This window comes from Parasteatoda tepidariorum, chromosome 7 (assembly GCF_982258835.1).
Source record: "Parasteatoda tepidariorum strain Cologne lab strain chromosome 7, Ptep-v5.0, whole genome shotgun sequence".
NCBI lineage: Eukaryota > Metazoa > Arthropoda > Arachnida > Araneae > Theridiidae > Parasteatoda > Parasteatoda tepidariorum.
In genome coordinates, this window is record NC_141761.1 from 7,047,757 (window position 1) to 7,061,199 (window position 13,443).

Below are 13,443 nucleotides of genomic sequence, written 5' to 3' on the forward strand. Positions count from 1 at the left end.
AAATAACGAGGCGTTAAAATACCCTCTTGAATTTTATTAGCTTTTTTTTAATGCCCGAGAAAAATCTCTACAGTTACATTTCTTTAAAATTCCATTTTTTGTTTTAGATTTTGAAATGATGGTTACTTTTAATGAAATATTTATGTTTATTTTGAACTAAACATTAATAAGAACTTGAAAAAGAGAAAATAACGATGCTGGTGAAATAATCTCCTTAGTTTTAGAACCTTTTTGAATGCCCCCAGAAAAGTTGAAGATACGCATTTGTGACACATATTTTTATCTATTTCAGATTTTGTTTTCGTCTTTTGGAATGATTATTTCTTTGAATTAAATACTTTTCTTTGCTATTATATATTTTTCTTAGATAAACTAGAAAATGAAAGGAAAGAAAGTTTAGGTTGATAAGATACTTATCTGGCATTCTTATTAGGTTGTCTTAGCTAATAAGTGTTGAATAGTTAGAATAATTTTCATCTTTTGATAAAAATTCAGTGATGAAGTAATTATCCATTTTGGCATTATAAACATAAACAGTGCTATATCTCCGCATGCTAATGAAAAAAAATTTTTTTTCCAATTGCCCACTTCACTTCCTTATGATCCTCTAATATTCTTTGTTATTAAAAGGATAGTTGAAATATAAAGTAATTTGATTATTCCTTCTTATTCTAAGAGGAATAACTTCCAGAAAACTGGTGCTGGGTGATATCAGAATTATTCTTCGGCAGAAATCGTGATACGTCATCATTTTTTTAAAAAAAGAATACTTTTAATAATCACAATTTTAAAAATATTTGAGGAATTATAAGGAAATGTAGAATATGTAAACTAAAAGTTTAAAAAAACTCGGTATTCATACATAAATTGCAACACTGACAATCGAAACAGCGAAGTTCATTCGCCAATATCCTTGAAGATTTACTTTCCTCTTTTCGGAAGTGGGTTTTACTCAATCGAATCGTGATAGAGTTGATATTTCTCGTGTATCGATATTGATGGAGTGTCGGCATTTTTCGGTGTTTATCGTTTATTATCATCCGTTGATCATTTTCGATATTTATCGAGTGAACCTATTTTTTGATAAATATCGTGTGTCAGTATTTACCGAGTTCACGATATTTTGTGAGAATATAATTTTACTTCCACTATAATTAAAAACGATATTTCACGATATACCAATACATTGTTCCAGGACTAAAGAGAAGGGATGGTTCACTCCTTTGAAGAAAATCTCGCCTCGCCAAGCCTGCGATTTTCCCCTGTGACGTCACGGCGGAGCAAAGGTTGAACTTATAATTTAAGAACAGAGCGTTCGGCCTGACTAGCTCTAACTAATAGTGGACATTCTTTTTTGTGGCAGATTCTAAGACACTCGTTGTTTTTTTATAATGATTTTCTTCAGTTTTTGTAGTGAATTTAAAAAATTTAAAATTGTTAACGAAGTGCCAATGTGCGTGATTGCAACTCGTGAAAATTGCAAAACTGCATTGCTCAATTGGAACGTACAAAACTTTTATATTGCAAAGCTTTTTTTAGTTGCAAAGTATTTATCTTGTCATTTACAACAACTAGTGAAAAACTTTTTTGCAATAAATAATAAATATAAAATATTAGTTTAAAATCGCATTTTTTATTCATATTATGACCAAGAATTTTTTTTTGAACTGAAATAATGTGCTCATGGTGTAAAGTTTGAATCTAGAAAAGTCGAACTTATTTTTACAGGAAGAATGGAACATAGTTTTCATAATATCTTTGTTCGCGATCTCCGATATCTGTGTGCGGATTGAAGTCATTAGGAGGAAAATGTAGCTTCAGCTCTAAGAGAAGAATGAACCAACCCTTCTGTTTTCTTTAGCCCTGATAATAACACAGTTCTAAAAAAAAAAAAAAAAATTCTCCCCTATTCAGATAATAATCCAACAAACCTTCCTTTCCGAGTCGCCAACAAAAAAGATGAAATAAAAATGGAAGCCAACCGCAAACCTCTGCTCGTGAGGTCAAGAAGCGTCGCCAAAACATTAGATATATCAACGCACGAAGACAGATACTTCTGAGATATTTCTAGCAAACACTGGTTGCCCCCACCCCTCCTCATTCTTCTATCAGTCGTTGTGTTTGCTCTCGGCTATCTGATAAAAGTACCCTCCCACGGTTCATTGATTTATTTTCCTTCCAGAAATAAAACGAAGAAATGATTTGTGTGATGGAAAAGATGATTTGGATGCGAGACTAAATTGTCCATTTCTGCTTTTTATTTGTTCGAATTTGGCGGTACAAACATCAGACAGGATGAATGTATCGTATTTGGCGATGGTTTAAGAAAAAATAAATCCATTAACTGCTATTAGAGTGTTTACTTTTTCAATCGTCGAAGGGGTTGTTATGACCATAGGGGAAATCTTGAATTTCACATACACATAAGTGATTAAAAACTTCAAGTAACGATAAAAGTGAATTCAAGAAAGTAAATAATGAAGTTATAATGGCTGATTTTTTATTCTCTAGAATAAAATGTAAACAAATAATGAAAAGATACCCTACCTTCATTTATTTGCAATTTGATATTCAGGAGGGGAAAAAAACTTAAACACTTAAAATTTTAGGATTTAATTTAGGTTTACATGAATTTAATTTTTTTTTCTTATTTTAAATGTTAAAACGCCAATGGAAGTGAAAACATTTTGTCAGGAAAAGTTTCGCCTGTGATCAAGCTTCTACCGGATTACTCTCATTTTCGTTAGATGGAGAAGGAAACCTCGAAAAACGTCCCACGGCAATCCCGATCCATTCACCACTGGGTATATATGACGTCATGCTGATATTTCATTTCGGTTTTTTGGCTGCCTGAGCCGGAAGCGTCATTCGTATCTATCAGTCATCGCTGGGATTCGAACCTGAGTGGTGGCCAGTGCTCAAATATCGCGACTCTTCTATTTATACGAGAGAAATTTTGAGAAATATTTTACCTATTTATAATAATTCCCTCAAAGAGACACGTGACTTTAGTATCAATATGCAAAAGTTTAAAGATAAAGCGTTACTAATTTCAGTGATTAAATTTAAGTGATAAGGGACATCACGACTGGCGAGTTATCATAACAATAGTGTTCACACGTGATGGAGTCAAAACGCTATCAATGTGATTGATGACAGTTGAATTCTGTATTGACTATTATTTTTAGGGTTATACATGGGGATATTTTTCTCTGATAAGGTAGTAAAATTTATGACGTAATTTTTGTCAACTTGATTTTAAATGATTTTGGCATACATGATCTTCCGATAAGTTAAAATGGTTTTGAAATCTATTAAGACTAGTGGAAGAGACTCATAAAGAATAGCCACTGTAGTGTATAGCTACCACTACAAAATTATAATTTCTATTTTTTAGTACTATATAAGACATGTTAACTCGATTCTATGGTGGGCTACCTTTTCACAGGTTGACAGTGTCAACATGGGTAACCTTCGGATGTGATGTGAACACTTCTATCTAAACAAGCCTACTTCGATGGATGTTTCACACCGAACTTTGCTACTTGCGCCACCTCCTCGCGTCGTTGCTTCTCAGTCTGGATCACGCACAACGTATTTACCCGACTGCTAAAAGCAACACAGGAGCGACCGTGAACTTAATACAGCTCTCCCGTCTTTTCACAAGACATGTTAACTCGATTCTGCGGTGGAGTACCTTCTCATAGATGAAGATTGACATTGTCTATACAGCTCTTCCCACATGGGTGACGCGGACGGGATATGAACCCATGACAGAAACTACCACTTCTATTGGAACACGTCTACTTCGATGGAGGGTCCACATTGAACAGTTGACTCGTAACTGCGACATTATCCACCTCCTCGAACTGTTGCTACTCAGTCTCGATCACACATACAACGTATTCACTCGACTTCTAAAAGTCAACACAGGCTCGACCACGACTTCAATTCGTACGGTGGTCTTAATACAGTTCTCTCGGCTTCTCACAAAACAGCACTGAATCAACTAGTGGTATCCGTTCATCGAGATCTATCACAATTATATTTCTGGTGGGGGAGTACTGTAGTGTATATCTACCACTACAAAATTGTAATTCCAATTCACTAGTATATAAGACATTCTATGATGGGGGTACATAGATGAAGGTTGACAGGGCACAGACAAACATATTCTAATCCTTGTTGTTTCAGATTTGCATTGTGCAGAACTGGGTCCAATGGAGAACGGACAGTTCAAAGTGACCGGAGATCATTTTGGTGCCAGAGTTATGTATTCATGTGAAGAGGGATACTGGATGTCCGGACCCAAAGAGAGGGTGTGTCAAGGAGACGGATCATGGAGCGAACACTCACCAGAATGTCGACAAAAAGGTTCTTTTCTTTTTATACTGCAGTTTTAATAATATTGATTTTAATCTACTTATAGTTTCATTGAAAGCATCATGAATACCTGGTTTGAGATAATTTTATAAATACTAATTATTTGACATGCTGACCTTATAGCTTAGCATCAGTGTTTCCCAAAGTGTGGTACGCGGACCCCCGCAGTTTAGCGGGGGTACGCGTTCTTATGCGAAATATCTTGCAACAAACGAAATTGTAAAAATTATTTATTTAAAAACAAAGCTAGCCATGAAAATTTACGATGACGTGCTTTTCTATTGGCTATTTTTCGCAGAGTTAACAGTTGATAATGAGTGGTGTTAACAACCAGTTGTGATTTTTAGCTTTATGCAATTTTTTTAATTGTAAAAAATACATTCATTTTCTTATGAGTGGTACACAGCCTTGCAAAAAATTTAGAAAGGGTGCACAAAAGTCAAAAGTTTGGGAAATACTGGCTTACCTGATGGAACATGGATTACACCGCTATTAATATTTAATAGAACGATCCTAAACATCACCATCTTTTAAATAAGTGGAAAAAAAATTTATGAATGAGAAAATTTCAAACGTTCCTCTGGAATGAATATAAATGTTTGAGTCGTGAACTAAAATGACCTCTCTGCACACATTTCAGGAATGATAAGAGAGACTCATAATATCTTGCATTGCATCACTAAATCTGTTTACTCCATGTATCATATTAGATTCTATTAAAGGCAACTGAAATGAAGTGTATATCTTATTGAACAAGTTGTAGTCATGCAACATTGGATCCAGGGTACTCATTAGGCATCCACTCACCTACAACTTATAGCAGCACGTGCAAACTTGGAATCCTGCTTATAGCAGCACATTGAACTTGGGATCCGACTGATTACAATACATTCAACTTGGGATCCTACTGATTACAATACATTCAACTTGGGATCCTACTCCTAGCAACACATTCAACATGCAATTTAGTTTACGTGAAATGCATGTAACTTCTGGAATAGATAGGGGAAGAGAAGTTGTAAATATTTAAATATGCAATAAAACTCCTTTGGAAAATAAACCAGGAATTTTCAGAAAATTGCAATATATATATATATATATATATATATATATAATATATATATATATATATATATATATATATATATATATATATATATATATATATATATATATATATATATATATATATATATATATATATATATATATATATATATATATATATAATCAAGATTCAAAATAATATTTTTGTGAAAGATTATTAAAGTATTCTTCAAATACTTATTTTACATTATTAAACAGTAAAAAAAAAACTTATTGTAACTTTTAGACAAAGCAACAAAAGGTTCAAAATCCTTTTAAAAAAGAATTGTTTCGAGATTAAAAGGTTTTTTTTTACAGTGCTTAGATATGTTTCTCATTATTGAATTCAATCTCCAGTGAACATTTTCAGATAATCTCATTTTGGCAGAAAGCAAAAGATTCCGCACATCACCCAACTATGACCCAGTTTTTCAAGGAATCTATCTTTTAGCGATCATGCTTGGAAGGTCATGTCACGCGATGTGCTTAAACCCTTCTAATTTTCACACTTACAAGAAGGCCATAGATGCGTATGTTTAGCTGACCACCAGTGGTGTGAGGCTAAGAGGATCGCGGAAAAAGAACTTTTCGTGGCCTATTCTTATTTCACCTCCGATAGGTATTTTGAATTTTAGAAGGGAAGAGTCTAGAGCAGGGGTTGCCAAACTTTTTTGATCATCGACCCCTACATAATTTTTCGAAATCTCCATCGACCCCCATAAAAATAATTTTCTGTTAATTAAAATAAAACTCTATTAGATACTGTGTTTGTACATTTATTTTATGATTTTGAACATTTATTAAAGTAATAGTACATTGTGTAACAATAGTTTTATGAAAAATATATTAATGCTGAAATTTAAATACCTTAATATTTATGAAATAATAAGTAATTATAAGTAAGTAGAAATAATAAGTAAAGTAACTACGGATTTATTGCATCTTAATCAATGACATGGGTGTGCTTGGTGTTTTTTTTTCCTGAAAGGTTCGTTATATTGGGTTCAAAATTGGCCAATTTTAATCTTAAATCCCCTCGAAACTCCACAATTAATTTATTTCTGTTCTTAGTTAAGATTGAATTTACGTGACTGAAACCGGCTTCAACCATATAGGAACTTGGAAATGCTATCATAAATGGCTGAGCTATTTCGTAAAGTCTTACATATTTTTGCATTATATTTATATTTGTCCAAAATTTGCTTATTGTTAAATTTTTAAAAAGCGTCTTTGCTTCAAATCCCCATAATAATTCAGCAAGCTCATCTTGCAGGTTGATGTCCACGTTTTCAATTTGAGCAGAAAATGGCACAATAATCCAATCAGTGATGTCAATGTTTTCCAAATCAACAAAACGCAGTTTAAAATCGTCGCTCAATTTTTGAAGATTACCTGTATATATTTCCAAGTCTTCTTCTTTTATTTCTAATTGTCACATATCTGAAAAATACTGATAATCCTTCGACCAATCGACCCCCATTCGACCCCCTGGCTCAGATCGACCCCCGCTTATGTTAAATAGACCCCTGGGGGTCTATATAGACCACTTTGGCGACCTCTGGTCTAGAGCGAATGAGCAACTTATGGTAGAATTAGTCATCTGGCCAATATTTTTGTTCTTTCTCCCCAGCATCTTTTGTGCAAATAAATGTCTTTATTTAAAAGCTATGTGTGGTGTTCCACCTCAAGTGCCTCACGCCAGACACAACGCGTCAGAGAAGACGGTGGAGTTTGACGTGGATGATGTTGTCCAATACACGTGCTTCCAAGGATACGATCCGCACGGATACCCAAAGGCCAAGTGTCTCTTCTTCAATGGGACGACACAATGGTACGGATTAGATCTAAGGTGCATACGTGAGTATTCTCTATTTCCTACGTTTTAATGATCTTAGTCTCTCGTATTGAGTACGTCTTATCAATGGATCAGAAGTTATCTCTTTTTAAGTAGGGGAGAGTGGGGTCAATTGTAACAGGGTACGATTGTAACAGAGCAAATATTTCGAGTGTCGGGTTCTAGATTTGATTCCTAGGAGGCGCACAAGGTGTATTTAATAAATTTACGTGTACACCCCTTATGGCAACCATTTTTTTGTACTTTTGAAAGAGTTACATCACAAAAGATATTTTTACGCCACGCAAGTACTTTTTTTGGTATTAGAATATTATATTGTAACAAAGTAATTTTGTTTAAACAAATAAAAATTATTAACCGAATATGTAAGTGGACACCTTAATTAACATTTAAAAAAAAGATTAGTTTTGTTAATTAACTAGCATTGTTTTTAGCAAATGAACCTGAAATGGCGTCTTGGGGACGATTGTAACAATAAGTAAAGGGACGATTGTAACAGCTGAAAATAAATAATCTTACGTTTACAAACCATTACTTAACTCTTTAAGAACCACCAATAGTTTCCTATATCATTTATATTACGTTGCATGGGCATTATTTTATTTGTCACCTTTCACAGCATAAATTAAAATTTTTAACCCCTTAAAGTTAAAAGTTTAACCCTTTAGGTTTCTGCTCATTATTATTTTTACTCCTAAACTATCACTACTATTTTGATCAATAAAAAAATATATCACAACTATGATAATATGTATAATTAACTATGTTTTAGTTGAATTTATGAACTGTTACAATTGACCCCGTAAGTGGGGACAATTGTAACAAGTGCACGACTGTCAAAAATTGTTAATAACTAATATAATAATATTTAAAATCAGGTATTTATTTTTCTTCTAGTAGAGGATAGTCTTCTTTACACGTCTGTCAATAAATACTAATAATATATTGGATTTTTTGTTAGTTAGAAATAGTTAAGTAAAAAATGTTACAATTGACCCCACTCTCCCCTACTGAACATCAACTCATCATCTTCCCTTAGAATGCTGATGGATTCGGTCAAAAAAAAAACTGGGAATGTCAACTTTTAGGGACGTTATTTGGAAATTTACGTGATTATATATTTCTCTACGCATAATTTTTTCCCTCAAGTTTTTTTTCGCGTATGTTATTAGTGAACTGAAAAATGATTCTTATCACCTTTTGTTTCTCATCAACAAATCAGCGCTAAATGAACTTATTTTTTACCCATACTTTATTTTTCCACCCTTTATTGAACGATATATATATTTATCTCTGTCATTTATGATTATCATTTCAAATAAAAATGTTTTTACTTTAAAGTGTACTACCCATAAGACGTAACTTTTTATGAAAACATACTTAAAATGGTAGATAACTTCATAATACCAGCTCTTTCAGAGACAACGGTATGAACTGTGCTTTTATTTCCAAGTCAAGCAGGGAAAAGCCTCCAACGGGAATCGAACTCAAATTTTCACAATATTCTTTAACCACCAAGTCATTGTATTCACTTCTTAAAAATTTAATAATTTAAAATTATCTATAAATAATAGTTTGTAGTAATTAGCAATTTTAAACAATATGTAAACTATGTATACTTTTATAATTAGCTCTGAGTAAAACTGAAAATGATGCAAAATAATAGTCTTGAGGGAATTACCTTTTTGCACTATTACTTGTGTAAAAAATGTATTTAAAGCATTTTAAAGTAACCAAAAATCTAATAGGATATTTTAATAAAAAATTGCGCGTGCAAAATGTTTAAATTGCTGTGATCATTTTTAATCTGAAAAAGTACGGGGATTGAACACCTGTCCAATATTTTCAATACAGATATGTTTTCCTAATCAAACCTAATCGCATATTAAAATATCGAATAACCTATGGATTCAGATGTAGCTCTTAAAACACGAACTAGAACTGATTAAAAACTAGACTGAAATATTAAAGCATGAACTAGAACATAATTAAAACATTACTCTGTTTGAAAAAACTTCCAATACTAACGTTAAAAACTTCGATTTGAAATTTATTATCGTTTTCAAGTTCCAGAAAAATAAATGATCCAGCTCATAGCTTTTAACAGTATCATATGTTTCGGACATTAACCAAAGCGACTCTACGGTTGTCGGCATTCACTGGTGACCTTCTCCTGATTTCGGTCTTTTACAGTGACTGAAGGAAATCTCGACCTAACGTGCTTTTACAAATAAAAGCCGCTCATTATTACAAATATCCATCATTTCTTGAAATAATCTTATTAGAGTCCCCTACGAAAATTCATTTCAATAAATTAACGCTGTGACATGAAAATTGCATAATTAATTCTCATTAAGTGAGACTTCTTAATACCTCCATAAATTAAATATCTTCTGCTGCATTAGAGGATAAATAATACTCCTCTTCAGATCCCATTTATAACAACAAAAGGGAGAAAAGAGGGTGATTTGCATTTCTGCTACACCCTCTCCCTCTCTTCTTTCAGGAAGAGATCATTCCTTATTAAGACTCTACTTAATCCTTCGGAAGATCCTACTTTAGACTATATTATCTTCAAATGCTTAATCCAGTAGTTCATATATATATATATATACACACACACAAATGATGAAATATTTCATTAGAGTGAGCGATTTTTCTTTTTAAGAAAATTGCTTGTTTATAAGGAATTATTTTATATATAATTATATCTAATGTAAATAATTTGTTATATTTAATGTAATATAGAAAAGAATGCCTTTCTTCTTCAGATACTGTTGTCAGATGCGTAAGTAGGAACAAGTGCAAAATTGTACTTTTTTCAAGTAAAACCTTTATAACTTCTGAACTATTCGTTCCATCATCTTGGGATTGATCTCAGCCAATTCAGCGTAAATGGTTTTTTGTTGTTGTAAGCAATACTATGTTTGCCTTTCAAGCAGAAATCCAATGATCTCGATTTACTTCCATTTCACTTCAAAAAGAGGGAACATTTGAGCTCTTCTCCCTATTCTACATAAGACAGTGCAGAAAACGATATCAGACGAAATTGAAAAGAGTTAGAATGAAATTAGACTGAACAAATCTTTAAAAAGACATTAAAAATCTTGCATCCAGCTATTCCAGGTAAGCAAGAACGTCGCTCAATAAAATAGAGATCGATTCTCGAGATAAGAAAAATAACTGCAAAATTCATCGAATTCCAAAGGACTGATCGTAAGACACGGTTCCCAGTAGATCATTCTCGGTGAGCTGATGGGTGATCTTTTTGACGAGCCAGCGAAGGGACCCGGGATGTGCAGTATCGGTCCTAGTTAGACTGTTCTACTGTTAAGTGCTCCACTTTAAAGAGGTTGATCCATCTGCCAATGTATGGCAGAGGATCAAAATGATGAGGGCATGTCTTCGGATCTTCCCCAGGAATGTTTCCAGGACGGTCACCCAGGTCTAGTACGATCTGAATAAAGTAATACTATTAACGAACGCACGACCTCTTGGATGGATGAGATTTTTAAAATGACACGCACTGTAAAGACTTGGCCATACATTTGATAGAATAACCAAATTTATTATTTTTTTTCCCAATGCAAGCACTGAACTTTTACCTTCTACGCCCAGAAAGATGCCGGGAGTGTTACTCATTTAACGTTACCCAGTAGGCACCTGTGAACCTAAGTCACGGAGACGAGCAACATTACTCACGCCACAGGAGGGTGGGCCGCATTCACACATCAGAGAACAACACACAGAGAGAAACATCCATGCCTTGAGCGGGATTCGAATCTTCAGCCATTGGCTTCGCAGTCAGGCACGCTAACTACTCGACCCTCTGGCCGGCATAACCAAATTTATAAATTCTGTGTTTCTAACTACAAGTAAATTAAATATAAAATGATTAAAAAACACACACAAATACAACAAAGAAACAAATGCAGAACGGACAAGAGAAAATAGATCCATCTCTTCTTGACGCAGCTCAATTGTTACAGTGAACAACGTTTATCTAAACAAAGTCCATTGTTTATTAGTATTTTTTTTTTAAAATATGGGTGCTTTGACTGGAAAAATTCATCTTAGATGGGTCGATGTTGAAAACAAAGAGCTAGATCATTTATTTATCTGGAATTTGAAAACGGTAATAATTTGCAAAGCGATGGGTGATCCAGTTGTGCCTTCGTTATTGTTGTATTTTTAAAGTGATCTAGTGACGCCACCGATGTTTTTTTTTAGTTTTGATTTGTTCTTGAGTATGATGTTTATTATATGGTAGAACTGTTATACGTTTGAGATTATTAAAAAGTTGTCAAGTTTTTAACTTTAGTATTGGTAGTTTTTTAAAACAGAGTTGTGATTTAATTATGTTCTAGTTCGTGCTTTAATATTTCAGTTTTGTTTTTAATCAGTTCTAGTACGTGTTTTAACCGTCTCATCCTTATGAAGTAAAGATGGACGTTTTATTTCAACAAAAATGATTTAACAAACAAAGTGCTTCATTGTTTATTAGTATTTTTTTAAGATATGGCCACATAAATCTTCGAGTGGAAAAATGTATCTTAGACGGGTCGATGTTAAAAGCGATGCACTAAATAATTTATTTATCTGGAATTTGAAAACGATAATAAATTACAAAGTGATGAGTGATCTAGTTGTGCCTTCGTTATTGTTATATTTCTTAAGTGATCTAGTTACGCCACCGATGTTTTTCAGTTTGTACTTGAGTGTGATGTTTATTATTTGGTAGAACTGCTATGTTTAAGATTATTTGAAAGTTATTTTAAGAGTCTCATCCTTATGAAGTAAAAATGAACGTTTTATTTAAGCAAAAATGATTTAATTTTATTCCGTGCCTATGTTTTGATGTTCGGCAAATTCTCCTGTAGCAAGGTCATGCGACCACCCAGGTGAGATAGAGAATGGTTGGAGAGAAGGAGAGATTTTTACATTTACCAGTAGAGTGACCTACCACTGCAACGCAGGGTATGAATTGGTGGGCAGAGCCAACAGATACTGCGAGACGAAAGGAGAATGGAGCGGACTTTTACCCTCTTGTCGTCGTGAGTATTATTACCCTTTCTTCTTTTGATTCATCACCTATATTTCTTGTTCAATCTCCTCTCTGTCCTCCTCCTTTAGCTGTGCAGTGCCCTCTACCGATAGATGTTACAAATGGCAGAGTGGATTACACTACCTCCACTTATAAGTCAGTGGCTCGATACGAGTGCCTTTATGGATACAGGATAGTCGGTCCCGTGACTCGAACCTGCGAAGCGAATAAGAAGTGGGAAGGAGAGGAACCCTACTGCGAAGGTAAGCACTAATGAGTAAACAATGCTGTGGATTTGAACAAAAATAAATTCCATTTTGATTTAAATTTTTTATGGGAAAATAAAGGAGAGAGGTTTTTTTATTTTTTTAAATAATTATAAGTTTTGATCTGTGTTAGGATGTAATATCCTGTATTAGGATAATAATTAGGATCGCAATTAGGATGTAATATTTTTTGTGAGATATATATATATATATATATCACCCCGCTGTGGACTGATCGTCAAGACACGGATCCCAGCAGATCACCGAAGTCAAGCATCACTGGCTGTGGTCAGTGTGTGGGTGGGTGACCACTTAGATCAGTCTGCGTAGGGACCGAGGGCATGAGTCCTCGTTAAACTGGTCTACCTTAAAGTGCTCGACTTCGCGTGCAGGTAGTCGGACTACCGAAGCGGTGGTGCCATCCCCTCTGCAGATTATCGAAATTGTGATGGCGTGACTTCAGATCATCCTCAGGGATGTTTCCCAGACCGTCGCCAATAGCCCATTGTGCAGCTCTAGTGCTACGTAAATGAAATGAACTACAACACTAAGTAATTTACCCTTTAATTATTGTTCCGACTTATTGTCTTTTGCGTACATAGTGATTAGTAGATGTTACCGTGTTATTTTAGTATTTTCAGAGAGCGAACGTGAAATTTTAGCACTTAACCTTACTTGAATAAATTTCAGTGCATTTCTCTATTAATATTTTGACGTAAGAGGAGAAATAAATGTTTTTTAATTTATTGACCTAGTCTCATAATTAATCAGATGTAAGTTTTATGGGGTTAAGATATTTTTACAGTAAA

General features: G+C 33.8%; 1 protein-coding gene across 5 annotated transcripts in view; it reads left to right on the forward strand.

Moving 5' to 3' along the window:
- Positions 1-13,443, forward strand: part of LOC107444767 (sushi, von Willebrand factor type A, EGF and pentraxin domain-containing protein 1) — a 179,539-nt gene that overhangs the window by 109,117 nt on the left and 56,979 nt on the right. For all 5 annotated transcript variants that reach the window (XM_087167214.1, XM_087167215.1, XM_087167216.1 and 2 more), the window contains 4 exons: positions 4,195-4,374; positions 7,135-7,326; positions 12,205-12,378; positions 12,458-12,631. In XM_087167214.1, coding sequence (XP_087023340.1) covers positions 4,195-4,374; positions 7,135-7,326; positions 12,205-12,378; positions 12,458-12,631 — 720 coding nt within the window. The remainder of the gene's footprint in view (positions 1-4,194; positions 4,375-7,134; positions 7,327-12,204; positions 12,379-12,457; positions 12,632-13,443) is intronic.